This window comes from Euprymna scolopes, chromosome 9 (genome assembly GCF_053919585.1).
Source record: "Euprymna scolopes isolate OS-2025 chromosome 9, ASM5391958v1, whole genome shotgun sequence".
NCBI lineage: Eukaryota > Metazoa > Mollusca > Cephalopoda > Sepiida > Sepiolidae > Euprymna > Euprymna scolopes.
In genome coordinates this window covers 86,826,116-86,849,793 of record NC_136490.1, presented here as the reverse complement: position 1 = coordinate 86,849,793, position 23,678 = coordinate 86,826,116, and the positions used below count along the sequence as shown (strand labels likewise).

At 33.3% G+C, this 23,678-nt stretch overlaps 2 protein-coding genes across 2 annotated transcripts in view; both read left to right on the top strand.

The window, feature by feature from the left end:
- The window catches only part of LOC145284621 (A disintegrin and metalloproteinase with thrombospondin motifs 8-like), a 51,722-nt gene extending 48,549 nt beyond the window's left edge, over nt 1-3,173 (top strand). The window contains exons 15-16 of the mRNA XM_080133528.1: nt 470-621; nt 2,598-3,173. Coding sequence (XP_079989654.1) covers nt 470-621; nt 2,598-2,633 — 188 coding nt within the window. The 3' untranslated portion in view covers nt 2,634-3,173. The remainder of the gene's footprint in view (nt 1-469; nt 622-2,597) is intronic.
- Nucleotides 3,174-17,947: 14,774 nt separating this feature from the next.
- Nucleotides 17,948-23,678, top strand: part of LOC145284758 (uncharacterized) — a 97,498-nt gene continuing 91,767 nt past the window's right edge. Inside the window, exon 1 of the mRNA XM_080133723.1 lies at nt 17,948-18,088. The gene's annotated coding sequence lies outside the window, so the exon portion shown is untranslated. The remainder of the gene's footprint in view (nt 18,089-23,678) is intronic.

Here is a 23,678-nt window from a genome sequence, read left to right as displayed (position 1 = left end):
GTCCCTCGCTCCTTACTTAATATATTAACGAAATGTGTTATTTTTAATCGTAATAATATATTTTTATATCAAAAACCACCAGGGTAGATATGTGTAATATTCCGTTCTTTTGAAAGTTGCTATGAGTAAAATTTGAAATCTTATATATAATTCATTGAATAATTGTTGAATATTTGATTAAAGTTGTATAAATCTCTAATATTCATTCGCTTATTGGTTCGCTTTCGATAGGAGATCTAATATGGGGCTGTATCACAAGCGAGTGGTGGAGGTGGTACTGCCATATCACCGGCAATGGATGCTATTTATATTAACGGAGGTCCGCTTACTTTCTACACTAAAACGTATACCAACGAATTCAAATGCAAGCTCAAAGATTTTATTAATAGATTGTTGTTATATTTTAATATGTATGTCATAATTTATTTATTTATGTAATATTTATTTTAATTATTCTCTTTGTTATCAGTGTCTGGTAAAGAAGGATTGTGTGAAGTCCGTTGTGATCCGATCAGAGAGACAGACGAAGGAACTCTTGGACATGTTGGATTCATGCCAGATGGGTCAAGTTGTGGTTCAACTATAGATTCGAATTGGCGCTGTTTGTTTGGAAAATGTCAGGTAAGAAAAGGGGAAAGTGATTAAAATGTCTTATAAAACTTACATAAGTTGAAAATTTTTCCTCGTTAACACGTGTTATGTATAGATATTGGACAAGTAAGATAAAATTTCTTCATCTATAGGGAAAGGAATTTATTAAAAACAGTTGCAGAATTACATGACTTGTTTGATCACAAATTAGCGCCAGAAGCTTCTGGCGGCAATTTGTGGCCAAAGAAGAAAAACTTTTATATCAATTTACATCTTAGATATGAATGAAACTCGTATCCTAATGTTGTCAAATATATCATTTAGATGGTTCGGGTTATTTTGTAATCAATGATGCTCTGGCCCTGTGATTACTTGCTAGATTAGATTCATTTACACGTGTGACATAGCCGACACTGATCAAATATCAACTTGTTATCAAATGACAAGCTACAAAACTGCACGACACCCTAATAGGGAAAAATTACTAACGTCCTTTGACATATATTTGCAAGGAGATTGTCCCGATAAGATCGAATAGTAGGAGAGTAAATAAAAATTATAATCAAGTGATAATAATGAGTGATGTATATTGGTAGACGTTGCGTTTGGAATACGACTGTGTGTTTTGATAATTTCAGGATTGATACGAATATGGAAGTATAGGCATATGATTGTATTATGAAGAATGCATTAAAAATAATTGCAGAATTACATTATTAATCGAGTAAAGATGGAAAAAAGAAACTGCTAAACGAGATTTGCAATCGAGGAGAGTAGACTGGAGACTAGGGAGACTCGAGATTTGACATTAGGGGCATTGAGATTTGGGAAAATCTTTTTAATTGGTTTTCGGCCAGAAATTTGGCTGTCAAGGGGTCAAAGTTCAACGATTTGTCCTTTGAAAACTCTACCAAACTCCTCCGCCAATTTTGGGTTCAAACACTTGAAATTTTAGATGTAGATTATTTGGACATGGATCAAACTTTTTAATTTGATTTGAACACAAAACAATAAGTGTTAAGGGGTTAAAATTTGGTTCAAAATTAAAAGAAATTTGACTTCTGTGGTCTCTACCAAATTACTCAGCCAATTTTTGGTCTTAATATTTGAAATTTTACATAAGTGTATACAGACATAGGGCAAGCTTTTTAATTGGTTTTTGGCCGCAAATTTGGATGGCAAAGGGCCAACGTTCAAAAGATTTGATCTTTGCGGTCTCTAGCAATATATTCAGCCAATTTTGGGTCTAAACATTTTAAATTTTACATAAAGGGTATTCAGACATGCAGCAAGATTTTGGGCGAAAATGTAGGTAGGTAGGTAGGTAGGTAGGTAGGTAGTGTGTAGTGGAATTGGGAGACACTCGATCACTTCCTTTGTCTTAAAATGGCATCGCTGGTTGCAGTTTGAAAACCGTTCATTCCGTCTTCAAATTACTGCTCAACCGGCATCATTACTGAATTTGCTCAAAACTTAAGTGAATATAAAACGTACATGGTGGAATACCATTTCCCATGCTTACGGGACATCAAACGACGATAGTTTATGACGGTAATTTCTTCTAATGTCAAAAATAAACGCACTTCAATCAGACAATATGAATCTACAAAGATAAACAAACGCTTTTTAATACTCTGTCATGTGGAGAACGCTGCTGTAGGCGCAATGAGTAGCAGTACTGACTTAGCCACTTAAAATGTATTGCCATTCTTTGTTTGAAGATTGATGAAGACAGAGTATCGGAAATATTATAACACGTTGTATGAAAAAATGAATGTGTGTGCTCGCACGCCCGTATGTGTGTTCTAGCGCATATATGTTAACTTTTGCCTTAATTTGTCGTATTGATGTAATAGTTTTAATGCTGATTTTGGCGGAAAAAAAAGAAAGAAATTGAAACTCTTCCTCATTTACAAATCCAATACGTATACTTCACACAATGTTTGAACTCTGTATGAACAAATTGAAAGCAAAGAATGTATGTTTTGTGTCTTAATCTGTTTCAGAAACTACAAACCCGGAAGTATACCGAATTCCCTTAATTTGATGGACAAATGGAAAATTTCTCAAACGTCCTTCGATAAAAGATTGTTTTGTATGAAATTATCAAGATTTGTAATTCTGCATATGAATAGTGTAATGTTTCTAGTGACCTCTTCCCTACAATAATTCATTTAAACAACCTAGAATTATTTTCCATCTCTTCTGAACACTCATCCAGTCTAATAATGCTAAACCAAAAATGACAGAGACAACATCGATATAGAATATAAAATAGTAATACCAAGACATGCATCCGTAAATGCCTAAGATGGGAAATAATTTAAAAACAAAAACAGAGAATGCTGTGAAACTATCAAAAAGGAAAAAAGAGAAATCTGTGCGAAAGCAGAGGGTTAAATAGACTCGGATATGATATTGCTATGTGTCATTGTTACTGCTTAGTTCGTCTTAGACTGTTTTAGTATTCAGGAGAGCTGGAGAAAATACACAATTTCAGCTTATTCGAGTCTTCTGTAACAAAAAGGTCCAATTTTTATAAATAAATAAAATGTATGAATAATAAATGTTTTCAAATACAATGGATTTTCGTTTAGTTGTTATTAATTACAAAAGAACAGCAAACGTCTTCAAAAGAGAAAAAGAGAAAAATCATACCAAACACACATCCAGAGGAGAGAAGGGTTTTTTCTATTCACGTTAATTACAGTGTGAAATGTTCACAGCATTAAAATATCATCATTATATATAAACTGTGTCCATCGCTTTATTGCAGATTACAAAATAATCAATATTTCAGTAAATATAAGTTATAAAAAGCTGAAAATTACACCATCCAAGGACTGTATTAAGGTGAGATAAATCCTAAAATTTCATCAAAATTCATGTCATATTTAAAAAGTTATGTTATTTTTTTAATATTCAAGGAATTTTCACCGTCCATCGCTTTATTGCAAGTCTTCTAAGATAATGTTTTAGCTCAATAAAACAATACCAAAGCATCATAAATTTATATTGAACACATTTTCTGGGGAAAATTAACAAAAACAAAGGCACATCCCGAGGGCTAAGTGTCAAACAAACGAATTATTTGTCCATATATCCCCCATGTTTTGAAATTACATTAAACAACCTTTTGTCTACCGAGGAGGTCAATTGTTTGATCTGAGATGGAGTAATGGTTCTGGCAACGTCGACTATTTTGTTCCAAAGGGCATCCTTCGAAGAAAACTGCTCTCCTCCCTCATAAACTCCTCGTTTCAATATGTACCATAGGTGTTCGATGGGGTTAAGGTCCGGAGAACACGGTGGCCGGGACATGAGGGTTTCTCCAACAAAGCCCTGAGATCCAAGGAAGGATGTAGTTGCCCTAGCAGCATGAGATGGGGCATTGTCATGCATAAAAATAATCTTAAAACGACGTGACAAGGGAAGATCATCTAGCCATGGTAACAAATTCTCATTTAGAAAGGCAGTGTAGGCATTGCTGGTGAGCTTGACACCTTCTGGCACTCGGAATGGTCCACATAGCTTATCCCCAATAATTCCCGCCCAAAACATTATGCCTCCACCTCTCTGTTGGCAACAAAATCTATAAGGCGTTGGAGTTCCATTTGGATTCCAAACTTTGGCCCATCCGTCCGGTCCATCAAGGGTAGCACGAACCTCATCTGTAAACAGAACATTTTGGCAATACATTTTCATATATTTTTGTGCCCAAGCCAATCGTTTTTCTTTGTGGGTTTGGCTCAATGGAGGCCTTGGAATAGGATTGATGTTCCTTGCCATTTCATTCAGTACATTGCATCGGGCTTGTCTGGACCTTGGTATGACTCCAGCCCTCGCAAAAATTGTTGCACTGGTGCTGTTTGGGTTGCGCACAATCTCTACGAATTTTTCGAAGATCCCGATCAGAAAGGTTCCTCCTTGTGCCCTTATCTTTCCTGGACTTGATGTTGGGGTTCTTGACGAATGTAGCTAAAGTTCGGGGATCCCTTTTTAGTTCTGTAGCTAAATTTATGATCGAGAGTCCTTCTGCTAGTCCTGCAATAATCCTCTGCTTCTCGGTAGCTGTTAAACGGCCTTTTTTGGCATTTTATGAGACCTGCAATAAAGCGATGGACGGTGAAAATTCCTTGAATATTAAAAAAATAACATAACTTTTTAAATATGACATGAATTTTGATGAAATTTTAGGATTTATCTCACCTTAATACAGTCCTTGGATGGTGTAATTTTCAGCTTTTTATAACTTATATTTACTGAAATATTGATTATTTTGTAATCTGCAATAAAGCGATGGACACAGTTTATATATATAAATATATATATATATATATATATTACAATAGAAAAATGCGAGCATGGAAAGTAATATGGTTAAGCTTAAACATGGAAAAGTAAAGGACTGGTTGTTAAAACTGGAAAAGAAAAGAACAAGATATTCTAGTAAAAATATTTTTAAAATTATAACTTAAAATATTGCAGCATTAAGAATTGATTATATAATGTTATAAATTGAACTTTTTTTTAATCTTAATGCTGCAATATCTTAAGTTATAAATTTATTATATTTTTTACTAGAATATCTTGTTCTTTTCTTTTCCAGTTTTAACAACTAGTCCTTTACTTTTCCATGCTTAAGCTTAACCATATTACTTTTCATGTTCGCATTTTTTTTATTGTAATCCATGATTTTTCCAGACTTCCGATAAATTTACTTGTTCTTTGTTTAATTTCAGTCTTATTTTTTGCCCCATAAACGTAACATACGCATATGTAATAACAATGTGCGGCACTCGTCTGCTTTCAATAAAATCCCCCCAATTATCTCCCTTTCATTTTTTCATTCGCTCTTTTTTGTTTGTTACTTCTCTTTTCGCGAGAGCGGTGAATTGGTAGCAACAGTAGTCGCTGAAGCTACGTAGTTGTTATGGAAACCAATCATAAAAAACGTCGCTCACGTTTTTTTTACCAGTAAATTCATCATAACTTTTTTTTTACCGAATGGAAATTAAAAACAAAAATTCACAATATAGCTGAGAAGGTGATCTAAAAATTGTAATAATTGCTTGTAATTTGGTCGAAAAATGAGTGAGCTGTGAAGCTTTAAACAGTTCTAAATGACTAAAGCTGCCACTTAACCATATATTCAAGCACTACAGTGTTTAAATGATATATGAGGTAAATCACAAATAAGATAATCAAATGAATTATTGTCTTATTAAACATTACAGTGAGATAATATTTTCAAGACGATCCTAGCCAAAAAGGTAAAGCTTAATATATAAAAATAGAGCAAAATACATGTGTAATAATTAAAGCTAAATTCTTTAGATTAAAATATACATAATTCAACATAAGAATTTTTGGTTTAAAACAAGGAATATATGGAAAATAATTATATTTATTTGAAAATCTATGGATTAAGGATATAAATATAATTCCTCACCATATATTCCTTGTTTCAAACAATAAAATCTTAACTTTAATATATTTTTATGTATATTTAAATCTAAAGAATGCAACTTTAATTATTACAATTATATATTTTTACACTAGTGGCCAAAAATCTGGGACAGTTTAGTTTTTTTCAATTTCTCCAGAACATTCGGGGGGATTACAACTAAACTTACACACATTTAACATATCTCTTATGTTGATACATTGTATTAATTACACTTTATTATAAAGGAAAGAAAAAGTTATGAGCATTTCAATTTTTTTTTAATATAGAGTAGCCAAAACCGGGGCACAAAGAAAATAAATTTTAAAATAATAACATTGAAACATGAAAATACCAAAATTGGTGGACATACATTTAATATCTAGTGAACAATCCTTTATTTTCTATAACTGCAGCGTACTTCCTACTGCAAAATTGAATGAGATAGGGACATTCATCACTTGAAACTTTCGCCCATTCTTCTTTAAGTTTTCGCCACAAATCTTCAGTATTGATAGAGTTTCTTGCACTCACACGGTTCCCCAAAGTAGACCATAGGTTTTCAATGGGATTTAGGTCCGAACTTTGAGGAGGCCAATCATCCACATTTTTCTACTTCAAAAATTCCATTACGTGCTTATCCTTGTGTCAGGGAGAGTCATCCCACATGAAAATAGGTTTTTCACACTCAGAATTTCGAAGTATTGGGATGACATGATCTCTCAACAAGTTCTTGTATATTGTTCCATTAACGCTAGTGTTTAGACGGACCAGATAAGTCGTTCTATATATATATATATATATATATATATATATATATATATATATATATATATAGTCATCGACATACAGTCCTGTTTTGTTGTATCACAACTCATCAGTGCCGCTAGACTAGCATCTCTCCCAAGCCAAGGATTGAACCTAGAACCGTCGTGTTAACAGTCGGCAGTTCTCCCACTCGACCACAGAAGCGACGCCCGCAAATAACTCGTCGGAATGTCTATTTAAATAGACATCCGCCACCACTTTTACAGTGCTCAAACCGCCTATTTGTAAACAAACAAACAACGAGCTTCGCATTTTTCAGCCAATTAAGTAGCGGGTGAGATTATTTACGACATTGCTCTACCCAAAGAGGGGGCTTAAAATATATTTGTAGTCATCGACATGCAGTCCTGTTTTGTTGTATCACAACTCATCAGTACCGCTAGACTAGCATCTCTCCCAAGCCAAGGATTGAACCTAGAACCGTCGTGTTGACAGTCGGCAGTTCTCCCACTCGACAACAGAAGCGACACTCGCAAATAACTCGTCGGAATGTCTATTTAAATAGACATCCACCACCACTTTTACAGTGCTCAAACCGCCTGTTTATATATATATATATATATATATATATATATATATATATATATATATATATATATATATATATATATATATATATATGCTCGGGTTTCGAATCCTGAGTTCGGATGTGTCTAATTGATGAGCCCAAATGAGGGCGAAACTCGAGTCTTGGACTTCCGGTTCGTTGACTGTCATAGCTCTTGTGGGCTGCGACGTTGTTTGGCTGTGGAATTTATTATACAATCTCTCACATTCTGAAATATATATATATATATATATATATATATATATATATATATATATATATATGTATGTATGTATGTATGTATGATATATGTATATATTAATCCAACAGTTTCGTAAGAAGGTCATATTGAACATGTAAATTGTATACGTAACAATATAAAAAATAAAGCGATATGGCGAATTTTTTTAAATGATGTCAAACATAAAACATTATATTTAGCAATCTTAAATCTGAATGTGTATATTGCTAATGATATATCGAATAAAATATATGTTAAATATATTTATTTGAATAAATAAATGGTAGAATTACAACAGATTTGTCGTAAATTAGCTCAGATCATTTCTCCTTTATATTTTCTTCACAAACTTCATTATGCAAAAAATAATAAGATAACCTTATATATATAGACTATATTCTTATTCTTATATATACTCATATATAAAGACTATGTTCATCACTGGTTTTATTTTTATAGATATTGCACATGAACAACGTACAGTAACTAATAAAAGTAATGATATAAGTGCCGAAATAAAGCAGCTTTATTTTATTGAAAAATCAATTCAGGTAACTTGATTATGCAGTAGAGTTGACATCTATTCAATACAACCGCGTTCAGCCTTAATCACCGCCTCGATACGGGTCCGGAAATGGGAGCATGCCTTTTCCATAAGCGCTGACTGGAGCTCGGCGAATACTCGGCGGATGGTGGCGATCAGGCTGACTTTGGTGTTGTGGCATAATCACGTTGACACACCGGTTCCCGCTGGACCACCGAAGTTAAGCAACGTTGAACCTGGTCAGTACTAAATGGATGACCATTTGGGACTTTCAGGTGCTGTATGTGCTCTCCGCTTATCTCAGCATTGTTTCCAGTCGTCCTGGTCTTCTCCTTGATACTGGACTCAAACAGTGCTGATTCAGGAGAGGTGTAGTTGTAGATTGCGCACCCTTTCCTCACAGTTACACGCGCTACTGCCCCTAAGGGGTATCCGTTGTCTTTCAAGACTGAACGGAAGCATGGGATTGGGGGGGGGCGTTGTGGGATGTCATATGTTCCGGACGTATAACTAACGAAGTAGTCCAGCGGGTTTAGATCGGGGGAGGATGGGGCAGTGAGAGAAGGATACAAAGTCGTAGCTCTCCTTCTGAAGCCAAGCTTGGGTCTCTTTGGACTTGTGAGCCGGCGCCGAGTCCTACTACCACACCTAGCATCTGCCAGCGGCCACATGGTTGCACCAGCGGATCACCACACTCTTCAGCACATCCAGGTACACTTTGGTGTTGACTTTCAAGGCGAATTTGATGATGTGAAGTGGCATGATGCGGACCTCACTTGAAACCACACCAAAGACCATAACTACGGAAACATTGTTTTCATCACCCTGTGCACGTCCTTCTTATTTGTGGCAATCCAGGGATGCATTTTGTGGGTGCTGACAACGATCCTGTTGTAATAACTTGGATTGGTATAGAGCATGAGTTGTACAGCGGCGCATCTCTGATCTCGCTCGTTGAACATTCAGACATGATAGAAGGCTCTTACCGCTCTTGGGATTTGTACACAACTGGTCAACTCGTAGATGGTCTGCAACCAAAAAGAAAACCGGTTGTCATCAAATTGAAATGGAATTATGTCGTCTTTTCTAGGGCGACAATTTTATCATTCCATACTATAAAATTGTCCTCGAAACGAAATATTAGAACATTTTAATGTACTTGAACATGATAATAAAAATATACATCCGACAAAATCCTTGTAATATCCGCAAAATATATAGTGAATGAATATCTTCTGTATATCTATATAATAGAAAAGCCGTCGATTGGAAATATTACTAGTTTTTACAATATTTAAGTGGAATGTTAATTGAGTATAATTTAATATTTTAAAGCAGTCATTCATAGAATATCAAGTCAAAACAGCGTTGAATAATAGCCCTTCGTATGGTAGGGTTAGAGAATCACGAATATTAAGTATTTGACAAAAACTATCTTTTTGTCAAATACTTAAGTCTATCTCCGTTGATATATGTTCCAGTAAATCGCTTAACCGAGAGGACACAAATATTGGCGTATTTTCACTTTTTTCGATATTCTTATAACTTTTTTTTAGCTGGGGATGGGGAGTCCTACCGGACGCCAGACATTCACTCGCTATCTGATACATGCTAATCGAGAGATATTTTAGCGTCTTTTTAAGTACAATATTTTATTTATCTCTTGCAATTCGCCGGGTATATTTGCTAGATAGTTCTTGCAATTCCTTGTCACGAGACCAGTTGCTTTTATAATTACTGGAATGATGGAAATCTTTCTAAGATTCCAATTTCTTTTCATGTCCTACATAAAACCTTGTTATTTCATTAATTTTCCCTCTACTCTGTTTAATACAGCATGATTGGGGATACTATTGTGCTCGGCTGTGACAACTTTACTTCTATTCGTTATTTTATTAATGTAAGATATTATCTAATAATTCCTTTTTGGATAAGGTTCGGCTTTATTTATCAACGTAATTTCTTTCGTTATATTGGTAGAGAGGCTGGTTGATATCGGTTGATAAATTAAGAAATAATCATAACGGGATAAGAAATGGGTTTTTTTATCTCTTAGGAAACGCCTACGGCGAACGGTGAATTTAAATTCAAATATAAATATGAAAGCATGCACCTCCCTCGCCTTCGGCGAGCGCGAATTTAAATTCAATAAAAAAATAAATAATAAATAATAAATAATAATAGCAAATAAATAAACGCACTAGCGTTCGAGGCATACACACACACCTCTCCCTCCCTCTGAAAATGCAATGCACGAGGGAGCCCACTGTCAGCGAAGCTGATGAAAAGGGAAAGGGAGAGAAAGAAAAAGTGAAATCGACGCGGACGAATAAATAAAGCAGTTTTTGAACTGAGCGTTTTGTCAACGGTGAAAAACGATAGCATTTGTATAAAAAAATTGAGAGGCAAGGAAAAAAAGATAGAAAAAGAGACTGGGGAGAGCAGTGAACGGTGTCAAATGTACCGGTTGTTTTGTTTACGTTTGAGCGAATAATGAATCAAAAGAAAAAAAACTCGCTATGAGCAGGTGGTGCTTAGGAATGCCCAAAGCGCAGCGTGAACAGATTTCCCTGAAATAAACAGGAGTTGAATTCTTTCAGCCGAGAATGGATATTTGGAAAGTTCACGGCGAAGACATTAAAGATGAATAAGAAGAGGGTTGCAACGAACAAAAATATCGTCATGTCGACGGGCGTCCCCATCCAAGAAGAAATCAAACAGGAAAAATCTCGCGAATGATCAACTTTACGGAGACATTATGAAACACGAAAGTCCAATTGGATAAAGTTAAGTGACTATTATGATTTCCCAATCCCGATATCCCCGCTCCTTGTCCTTGGCCGAACTGTCATACCATAATGGAAATGATATATACATTTTCTCTTATATTATTTTTTTTTTGTCACCTTGTTTTCTTTTCTTTCTTTTATGATGTTTTTTTTATCATCCGACCTCACCCCAACCTATTGCGGTGTGATATTAAATTTGAGGATGTTGAATAAAATTCGTGTTTTAAGATTTTAGCGTTGTGTCATTCTTGCTTTGAGTTTGAATCGTTCGGAACAAAATGTGCTAATGAGAACCTCAGACAACGTGTCAAATAGGTCACAAATCGTGGCCGACACTTTATTTGTCATTATTTTATTTTTATTTTTATATTGTGTTACGGACAACATAGGGTGAAGCGCTGACCTAGAGTCATAAGATTCTTACCAGGGGACATCCACCCCGACTCAGCTTCATACCGGTCCGTAACAGGTGATACACTGATACGAACGTTTCTCTAACAATTTGGTGCCTTTTTGTAGAACAATTTGTTTTTGGTCTCAAAATACGCCTCAGTTTCCAAAATTATTTTTTTATTTAAGCAAAATCTTTTACTCTGGAACATTCTTTGGATATCTGCAATAAACAAATTGTCGCTAGTAGCGGAGTTAGAAAATAGGATGGATGCAGAAGTAATTAAAAGTGCAATTTATGTAGTTTTGCCATCGTTGCGATCAACTTGTGTATTGTCTTGATGAAATAGCGTTTTTTTCTTCTTGTTTTTTTTGTGCGATTTTTCCCTTTAAACGCGCCAATAATGTTATATAATAATTCAGTATTAGTAGTTTATCCTTTCGCAAAATTTTGTGGTTTCGAAAATACATTGCTTGTTGATGTTTGTCTTTTATTAATTTTGGATAATTTCACCGGCTGCTGCCAACTAAGCTAACCGACAATTTAAACCCGAGGTGAAGTATATTTTATCCATTGTTACATATTGATGCAAAACTAGTTTTGTTGCATTGAAACAGTTGACGTGTTGTTTTGTTTTATTCGACTATCAGCAAACACAGTACTGGATGTGCACAGAAGTTTCTCATTGATGCTAAAGCGTGATACGTTGCCAACTTCTCCACTATGTGACGCAACTTCCATTCACGATGTCAAAACGAGTGAACGTGAACCTTTTTTGCTGTTAGTTTTTGGGACATTTGCCGCATTTTGGCAATTAATCGCTTAGTGTAATTTTTGTGTGTACAACTGCGTTTAAAATCTGCCTAACACGTCGTAAATGTTGCTTTCTGATGGAGCACAGTCAGAATAATAATTCTAAAGCCATTTTTTTTACGTGAACAGTATGTTTACCATCAGAAAGAAATGTTTTATCAACACATAAGATTTAGATGTTTTCATTGTTTTGTAGTTTTACTTAAATAACTGTAATTCGTAAACTAATAATTCAATTGAGCTCAAATTTATGCACATTCCATTTGAGGGTTAGTGCACCTGTTATTGGTGGCGCGATTTATATATCAAGCCGATACTTATTCAGCGATGTATTATTCTGAGACGTGTATGTTTATATCCTGTCTTAAAAATCAATCAATTTGAATCTTACAATTGCCATTGGTAACCAAAACCACAGCGTCTAAGGACACGTGGTTGAATGTGCTAGGGGTATCTATTTTTTCTTCTACAGTTACAGCCTGCTATATTTTCTGTATTTGTATTTTGTATATTATTTTTTTTATTGTTAGAACTAATTATTTTTTGATGAAAGTTTGTCATAGTTAAGTAAGACAGTTTGATTGTGTTCTTATTAAAGATTTAACTGCATCTATAATGGGCTTTAAAGTTTTTTTCTAATATTTTAAAAAAATTCTCTGGCTATGTTTGTCTCAAGATTTTTGGAATATGGAGGGTTGAACCATATGGTCTCCCTATGTCTGTTTTTACTATTACGGACTTTAGTTTGCTGATTATTTGTGTTTGTATCTAATACTTGCGGTTTCATTTTGTTTTGTCTTGCTTTTTGGTCATTTTTTGTGACTCGCATACGGGATGACATGGCAATATTATAGGTTATTATGCTCTTAGTAGGTTTATTTTCAATGCAGTTTTTGTTTGTGTCATTTTTATTTAGGAATTTGATTTGTGATTTGTATCACGAGTTTTTAAGGGCTTCATTGTAATATTTTTCATTTTTGTTGAATATAGATTTGTTAGAAGATAGTCTAGAAATTCCTAAAGAGACATTTGGAACTATTGATTTTAATATTGATCTAGGGTGGTTTGATTCGTTATGGACATATAGTACAGATTGGTTAAGTTTATGATAGGGTTCAAAGGTAGAGTTTTCAAGATTTAAGGTTATGTCTAAGAAATTAACCATTTTTTTTATTAGTGTCGATTTTAATAGTAAGTACATAATTTTTAAATAATTTATGTAAGGATTTAATTGCTTTTTCGTATGTTTATTTGTGGAGTTTGTTACGAAAAGTGCATCATCTCTGTATAATCCTCCTTCAAGTTTGAACTGTTCATGGAGTATAGAATAAATTTCATTTAAAAGGAAAATGCCGACCATATATATATATATATATATATATATATATATATATATATATATATATATATACTAGCAAAACTACTCTTATTTAATTAAATTGCTGGCTTATTTAAAGAGAAAAAAGCAATAGCACAGTACAACAATAAAAAATGTAAATATACTACTCAGAAGAAAAGTTCGATTTGCCAGTTTAAATGTTATTTGGGTCTAACTGTAAATATTCAACAAAATAATGATGGATGAAAATTCATATATTTTCAAGAACTTTCACAAGCAGAGCTTCTTCACAACAGCTTCCCGTCTATGGAATACATTATCACGATACTTCCCTGCGGATTACAGCATGGCTGTCTTCAAACCCAATGTCAACAGATTTCTGCTATGAACCGTTCGTACTAGTCATTCGAGGTTTGTCCATTCAATCAATGTTTCCCAATCCTATCATAATGGTTTCTCATCCTTCAACTAACAACCATCCAATCTCATTAATCATTATCCTCAAGTGGCCTTTGGCTTTAGTCAGTGGTAATCCTTTAAAGTCAATTCCATATAAAAGACTTACTAACCAGTTAAAATAGTAACTTTTCTACATAGTCACTACCATTCTCAATGCACTTTTGCTTGGAATTGAATGACGCATCCCTGGCGCACGTCCATCAATGTCTGCAACAGAGAGATGAAACTTTCAAGTCATGAATGCATAAGTTCAGTCAACCTAACAAGGCAATTTGCAATTCCGTCTGACCTTAAATAAAAAATAGGAGGCATTACGTTTGGAACGTATATATACTAGTAAAATATACGTACCAGGGCTGTTTTCCAATATTATTTTTTTTTCTTTCTTTAAAGGTATAGTACGTTTAATATAGCATCCCCTATGTAAATGGTGTAAAACAGTAAATGGTAAAGTTTACTAAAGAAAAATGTGCCCACGTTACTTACTCTGTTTCCCAGAACACATATCAAGCACATACATATCGCTGACGCTCATTAATCATCAAATTTTGAATTATATGCAATACAACTTAATATAACTTGATATTTGATTTAAAGTAATTCTTTTTTCTATTAATTTTTTCGATCTTATTTTTAAATTTTGTAGGAAAGTTCGAGGTTTGGGTGGACACAACGCTAAATGTTAAAGTTAAATAAAAATTAATGTGATTATGTTATTCACTGTGTTGCCGAGAAATTTTATTCTGTACAACGAAATATATATATGCGTGTGTGTGTGTGTGTGTGTGTGTGTGTGTGTGTGTGTGTGTGTGTGTGTGTGTGTGTGTGTGTGTGTGTGTGTGTGTGTGTGTGTGTGTATACTAGCAGAAGTACCCGTCGTTGACTGGGTTCAAAAACACCCTACAGAAAATGGACTGAGATTGATGAAAGTATGATAGGTTATGAAAAGGAGGGGGTTGTAAAGAGATAGGTTTTGATAGTCAAAAATTTGATGAAATATGATGAAAGTAAAGATAATTTTCGCGAAAATATATATTTTTATATCAACTTTGTTTCCATTCGTAGCCAAGAGTGACCAACAAAATGATGTTTCCTTACAAAGAGAAAATTTTATATATATAATAATATAAATATACAAGAAATAAATGTTACCATAATCAATAAAAGTTACTTTTACGGTAGAAAATTTAATTGATTTGTATTTTTAAGTAGTTTGCAAAAATTTTTTTTTAATTCACGAACCGGTTTAAAAAAAAAATCAAAATTGCAGCGACTTTGAAATGGAGAGCCCCGTTTTCAATTTGAAGGAAGGGCACCTGAGCATTCTGTGTTAACAATCTAAGAGAGTTCTGTCAACGTAAGGAATATTTATAAACATATTTTAATGTTTTCCGTTATTTTGTGTTTGAGGAATATTCGATTATGGCATGTGTAGTTTATATAAAAATTCATTTAAGTAGTTATCGCCTCAAATTTCGTTTTAATTTCGATTCGCTGAAATTATTTCAAGTAAAGAGCATTAAAAACTATTTCAGAACAAAAAAAAACATGAACTGAACTTTTATTGACTATGGTAACATTTATTTCTTGTATATTTATTTTTTCGGGTAGTCGTTTGTTGGCTTTTCTGCTAAACACTCTTACTAAATGATATCGACGAAATATCGAAAAACAAAGAAACAAAAACAGTTTTGAAAAATAATGAAGCTTTACTTACTTTAGTAAAATAATCCGAAACAGCAAAATGGGATATTAAAAAAGTAAACACGTAATTACTTTAGTTTTTTAAAGCAAAGAATCGATATAAATATGAATAAGAAGAAAATGGCGCCCTTTTCAAAGAGAACAGCTTCGTTTCAGTTTTACAGTATTGAACGGTGTAGTATTGCGCTGTCGGATTCAGGGTTGTACTATTGTAATGTAAAGAACACGCAGAAAGGGTTGTAATCAACTGAATTCCTTCTAGTACACTGACAAAAAAAAAGCTTAAACAGATATATAAATAAAATAAAAAGGTTATGTAAATGTTTTTAGACATGTAATCACGTGAGCAGGATTTTTTCCTTCTTTTGATACGATAACAAGTAACGTTTTTATTTTTTGTTATTTATCTATTTTCGAAAGAGTACCACGTGCAAGTGGAGAAGGAAAATAACAGAGTTATGCTAAATCTGTGTCGAGAATTGTCTAAAGTTTCGACTTTTTTTTTTTTTGCTTTCACTTTAATAAGAACGTGAATTTATGAGGTGAATTTATTCGACACAATATGATTCAACTCAAAAAAATAAATAAATGCTAACGTGAATTAAGATTAAAGTTAAGGTGTTATTGTGGACCCTCACCCCTTTTAAAAAACCTTGTTAAACTTTGTGACATATTTACATTCTATGGAGGTCAGGCGCGAACGAACACCCAATAATTTTATTATACCATATTTCTTCAAACTGAAACATAATTATCAAAGTATACTTACGCAAATAAATATGAAAAGTCTTTGTTAAAGTTTGTGCCATATTTCCATGGAGTACAGGTGCGAACGCAGACCCCACAATTTTATTATACCATCCCTATTTAAGTTGAAACATACTTATCAAAGTATTCTTATGTACATCAATATCAAAAACTTTTGTAAACGTTTTTTTTTAATTTTTTATTTCCATACTTTGGGGGCCAGGCGCGAACGCAGACCCCACAATTTGTATGAACTACCGATCAAAGACACCCATTCCTGATCCTCGATACATCTTCTATCATTATATGTAATCAGTTTTTTAAAATAGTCAACCATATCGGAGCCTATTCGTGACCAGACACACACACACACACACGTTCAGCTTCATATATATATATATATATATATATATATGTGTGTGTGTGTGTGTGTGTGTGTGTGTGTGTGTGTGTGTGTGTGTGTGTGTGTGTGTTCCGTCTTTTTCAGCAGGAACATCGCATGATTAGAATTTATAGGGGGAGAAAATTTGCTTCGGTGACGTTATGGGCGAATCTCGATTTGTGTGTGTGTGTGTGTGTGTGTGTGTGTGTGTGTGTGTGTGTGTGTGTGTGTGTGTGTGTGTGTGTGTGTGTGTGTTCTTGTTTCTTTTTTTGTCTTTGTTTTACGTTTTTTGTTTGTTTGGTTGTTTTTAATTTTCCCGCTTATTTGATGCTTTTCTCCGAAAGCCCTTTACTTTTCCCCATACTGCATAACACCATCTTATTTGAACATCAGAACCTACCTTCCAATTGACATCCAAAATATGTTCCCACTTTATTCTCCATATTCTGGCTTTAGGTTCAGCTGAGGTCATCTTCCTTTTTCAAAAAACGTCAAAATTACCCATTCTTCCTCGGTATATTTGTGTATATAACATAAATAGGGATGGTGAATGACAGTCGCAGAACCAACCCCACTCTCGCATCATAATCAGCCTGATCCAGCGGCAGAATAAGGCCGAGACACCTACTGGAAGTGTCGGAATCCTCCTACATACAACGCCTGGTATTCCCAAATAGTTACCCTCCTAATACTGGCGAGGCTTAACGTTGCTTAACTTCGGTGATCTAACGAAAACTTATGTGTCAACATGATTATGCAGTATAACATTGTATATGAACTACTAAGAAGTCATTAAAAGAATTGAATTTAACTTAGTTATCAATACTTTGCCACAACTTCATTTGAAAATGTATTCATTTTTATGTCTCGCTTTTAAAAGCTAAATTATAAACTGGAAAATTTTTCGGCTGACGTAATTAAAAAGTAAATATGTGCGTTGTGAAATGTTTTCTATCGTTAGGCTTCATATTTGATTGATCTATTTATTTCCTGGGTCGACACCAAGTCTTTGTTGCGTTATCGCAATTCATTGCCGCGTTAATTTTAAAGGCTAAATAAAAGATGATATTTCTGTGTGACTAGTCGATCGAATTTTGTTGTATCTTAGCAACATACATCGCTAAACAAACCAAGTGTAACGAGGCATGTAAATTTACTCGGGTCGCCAAACTTTATCATTCCTCTCACACTTACATCGGCTGCTATAGCAACTAGATGCAAAGGATACAACATCGAAACTAAATTACTTCGTCGTTCAACATTTTAGGTAAGAATTCGCATTTCTGTTCATTCGTTTAAAAAGAGAGATCATGTGTCCTAAATTGAATTCCGTTTTCGCTGTGAAAAAAAAAAAAGCAGCAGGTTCTGACATGTCAGCTGTGGTGAATAATACCAACTCGCGTTTTCTTTCCGTTAACTTCTTTCAAGACTTTTCAAATGCTTGTGTCCGTGTGCAAAAAGAAGAATCTGTATAGTTTTAACGTGTTTATTTATAAGCGATAATAACACAGAAATATATAAACAATTTCAGTCGTGAGTTATTCACCGCACATGTTAGTAATTTGGAAAAAGTTATACTATGCCACTGTTTATTAAGGCATAAAAGTCACTCGACGATACGAGTTAATCAGTTTGTCGACTGAACGATAAGACAATATTTTGTCTTGAATGGATATTCTTTGAATAATCGTTTCCAAACAATGTTTCGAACCTCGAACGAATTAGAGAAACGTCACAAACCTAGTCCATTAGCAAAGTCAAATGAAATTGTTTTGAAAAAGTAAACATCTTCTTAACTTTATATATTTGGATATTACTCTCTCTCTCTCTCTCTCTCTCTCTCTCTCTCTCTCTCTCTCTCTCTCTCTCATATATATATATATATATATATATATATATATAAGTGAAAGTGTCTGTCTGTGTACATTTCCCTACTCAATAACTCTGTCAATTTTCAGTCTACAGACTCGAAATTTGATATACATGGTACTGGGATTTGGAAAAATCTTTGTGATCCGTCTTCGGCCAGAAATTTGGCTGTTGAAGTTCAACGATTTGACCTTTGAGAACTCTACTAAACTCCTCCGACAATTTTGGGCATAAACAATTGAAGTGTTAGATATAGGTTCCTTGGACATGGATCTAACTTAATAACTTGATTTGAGACCAAAACAATAAATGTTCAGGGGTCATAATAGGGGTCAAAATTTTTAAAAAATTGACATCTGCGGTCTCTACCAAATTACTCAGACAATTTCTAGTCTAAACATTTGAAATTTTACATAAAGGGTATTCAGAGATAGGGCAAGCTTTTTAATCGGGTTGGGTCGAAAATTTGAGCTACCAATATATATGTTTGCATGTCTGCCCTGAAGGATCGAAATTCAAAACAATACTGATTTTGTGAAAATCCGTCGCCTCTGTCGAAAGTTTTAGGCAGACAAATACCGAAAAATTGGCTAAAAGCATTAATTTCTTCATCCTCAACTGGGAACTTTTCTACAGGAGGGTCGCTTTTTTCGCCTATTATATCGAAAGTCATCCCCTCTTTTCGATTGTCTAAGCTTAATTTAAATGTACGTCACTTCCGGTTAGGCAGTGGTCGTAACAGCAATGACGTCACGTTTTCCCCGTTCTTTTCCTCCTTTGCGGTACGCGTTCGAGCCTGCCTTCCTACCACCACTTTTTTTTTTTTTTTTTTTTGCTCAACACACACCTCCAAACACCCAGGCAACGCCGGGCACCCATTCTAGTATATATATATATATATATATATATATATATATATATATATATATATATATATATATATATATATATATAATTTGAGGTTGCTATTTTTCAAAGGTAAGGTAACCAGTGAAATATAACGAGGTTGATACAAGAGTGCTCAATACAGAAGTAGAGCAAGTTATATTTTAAATTTGCATTTATACCGAAACATGCTCATGACTGTGTAGCACCAAACTACTGCTTATGTAAAGACAAATTTTAAATATATATATATATATATATATATATATATATATATATATATATATATATATATATATATATATTGGCCATAAACTAATCCTCACTTTCAAAGTTAATGTCTTGTAAGTAGCTTCCTGAGACTGGCCAGAATATATACTGCACTTTGATTTACTTATTGCTGAACAATATAAAAAAAATAAAATTTAGTAAATAGAACTAAGGAGTCAGTGATCATCCGTTGTCTATCCTAACTATCCTAATCTTAAACATCCAAATACCATTTTTTTTCTTAGCTGTTTTTTACCATTCTACCCACTACTTTTAATAAGCTGTCATCCAAATGCCACAATTAATTTATGGAATTTTCGCGATGGGCGAAATAGGCAGAATTTGATTATTTCAGAGGACAGATCGACAAGAATTTCTTAACATTGAACTTGAAAACGACCATATTTATGAAAATACTGGAAAACTGTCTATACCTCGAAAAGTGTCCTATGAACGAGTAGTTCCAGGAAATAAACTTTGTTCATGCAAGATCATTTTAGTTTTAGGCCAACACGGAAAAAAGGAAAATTATTTACAGTAGTTGTAGCTATACAAGTTGTCCTGTGAATGGTTTATAGAGGAGCAGAGGTTGGAATTCAGTCGAACACCTTCTATGACAATAGCGATAGAGTAGGAAAGACTAGCAACGATATTTTTGTGAGAAAGAGACTGTAGGAAATAGTGGATAAAAGAAGATGACATCCCAATAGATTACTAAGTTGATTTTGTTCTCTGTCAATGTAGGAAAGAGTGTTTTGAGCGTCGCCTTTACAGATGTTACAGCACGTTAACATGTATTTGATTTATATACAAGTACATAAAAGGATTGCGACAGAAGTGAGATACTTTCTTATACAATTTATTTTATAAATAAATCATATGAAATGCATCAATAATTAAAAAAATATTCGGGCTTCAGATATTTATATTTTGTCGTAAAATGCTCCAGAACCCGGACGAATTCGAAGAAACACCACATGCCTTACAATTACATTATCGAAGTCCGTTGAAATTGTTTTGAAAAATGAAACACACACACATATATATATATATATATATATGTGTGTGTGTGTGCGTATATATATATATATATATATATATATATATATATATATATATATATATATATATATATATATATATATACGCACACACATTTCGGGAATCATTAGTGCAGGGTGTCAAGATTAACATGATTATATATATATATATATATATTAGCATTTCAGCCCGGCGTTGCCCGGGTGTTTGGATGTGTATGTTGAGCAAAAAAAAAAAAAGTGGTAGTAGGAAGGCAGGCTCGAACCCGTACCGCAAAGGAAGAAAATAACGAGGTAAAACCTTACGTTCATGCTGTTACGACCACCGCCAAACCGGAAGCGACGTTTTTTTTAAATTAAGGCTAGACAATCTAAAGGAGAGGATAACTTTCAAAAGTATCGGCGAAAAAAGTGCCCCCCCCCTGTAGAAAAGTGCCTAGTTGAAGAGGAAGATATTAGTGTTTTTAGCCAATTTTTCGATTATTTGTCGTATGAAAGGTCGAACTTTAAAACGATACTGATCTTGGTAAAATCCGTCGCCTCTATTGAAAGTTTAAGGCAAACAGACATACATACATACATTTACATATTGGTAACTAAATATTTTCGACCCAAACTGATGAAAAAGCTTGTCCTATCTCTGAATACCCTTAATGTAAAATTTCAAATATTTAGACCAGAAATTGTCTGAGTAATTTGGAAGAGACCGCAGAGGTCAAATTTTTTTTAACTTTGACCCCGATTATGCTCCCTTAAAATTTATTGTTTTGGGCTCAAATCAAGTTATTAAGTTAGATCCATGTCCAAGGAACCTATATCTAAAATTTCAAGTGCGTAGACCCAAAATTGTCGGAGGAATTTGGTAGAGTTCTCAAAGGTCAAATCGTTGAACTTTTGCCCCTTAATCGCCAAATTTCTGGCCAAAAACCGATTACATCGATCTCCCCAAATCTCAGTACTCTGTATATCAAATTTCGAGTCTATAGACTAAAAATTGACAGAGTTATTGCGTAGGAAAATGTACACAGACATACACACACACACACACACACACGTTCACGTTTAAATATATATATATATATATATATATATATATATATATATATATATATATATATTAAATTACGACGAGCACTGTTTTTCTTGTATTTTAATTACATTAGTGATTTTACTATTACATTAAAATACACCCTGCTCTTTAGTCTCTCTCTCTCTCTCTCTCTCTCTCTCTCTCTATATATATATATATATATATATATATATATATATATGTATATATATATATATATATATATATATATATATATATATATGTATATATATATATATATATATATATATATATAGGTCGCTATTCTGCCAACTTTTACTGCATTATGACTGGCTAGCTACCATGCCGTTCTAGAATAATCGAATATGATTAACGAACATCAAACAAAGAATAACTTAAATTTAAACATAGCGATATTTATTACTATACTAAAATGTATAAACAATGCTTTCAGTAACTAAAATAACTTTTATTAAAAGTGCTTTTATATATATATATATATATATATATATATATATATATATATAGCCAGTAGAGTTTAGTTTCCTAGAAGTACATCCAATGAAACAACACGTGTCTACCAAAATAGTGCTCAATGAGTGAACAGAGCAGGTATATTAATTTTATTTATACAAACATTAATGGCTACATATGTGCATACATGTTTCTGTAATCACCCACGTTGGGGGATTACGTCTTCAGGCCAAGAACTACCTTCAAAAGTGACATTTCCACCAAATACATTTTTCTATTTCGTTTATCAAGTTAAAAATACAACCTGGGTGGGAGTCAAAAAAAACAAAAACGGTAAAAGGATGAGTGAGGTCTATGAAGATGATAAACATCTTTTTTCTTTTCCCCCTCCCCCATCTAACTTAACTTTTGGCTTTTATGGCATAGGGTACTTGAGAGTTTCGTTTTCCTGTCTTAGAGTCTGTAAGTTAATAACCTTAGCTATGGTCAACCAAGTACTGACCGGTGCCTTTTTAATCTACCTCCACCCACACATACACGCAACACACACATAACACATCCATACACAGACACTGCCAACACACACAATATACACACATTAATCCATATATTCAAAAGCGAATCCATGCTGAACACTTTTTGTTTTATTTACTGAAACTAGACAATGATTCTGAAGCTACGTAGAAGATAAAGTAAAAGTTACATTAAGGTAAATAAAAAAATATAAATAAATAAAAATAAAATACATAAATAAATAAATAAATAAATAAAAATGAATAAAAAATATATAAAAAATATAATAAAAAAATAAAAAAAATAAAAAATATTAAAAAAATAAAAAAATATAAAAAAAATATATAAATAAGATAAATAAGAATAAAAATAAAATTAAATTAAAACAAATAAACCAACAAAATGTGAATAAATATAAACCCGAAAGTTATCTAAACCCCACATGTACCTATATGCGTGTATCAATACACTTATAAATGTCTAACATTTATCTACACCCGCGCATATATACACACACACATTTCAGACATACAGAGACAAATAATAGTATTTTTCTTTACTTATGTAGCGGGGTAACATCTTCGTATATGCAATATTATGCTACCCGACTACAGACGGGTGTATATATATATATATATATATATATATATATATATATATATATATACATACATACACATATATACACAAACACACACATACATACATAAATACATACATATACACATATATATATATATATATATATATATATA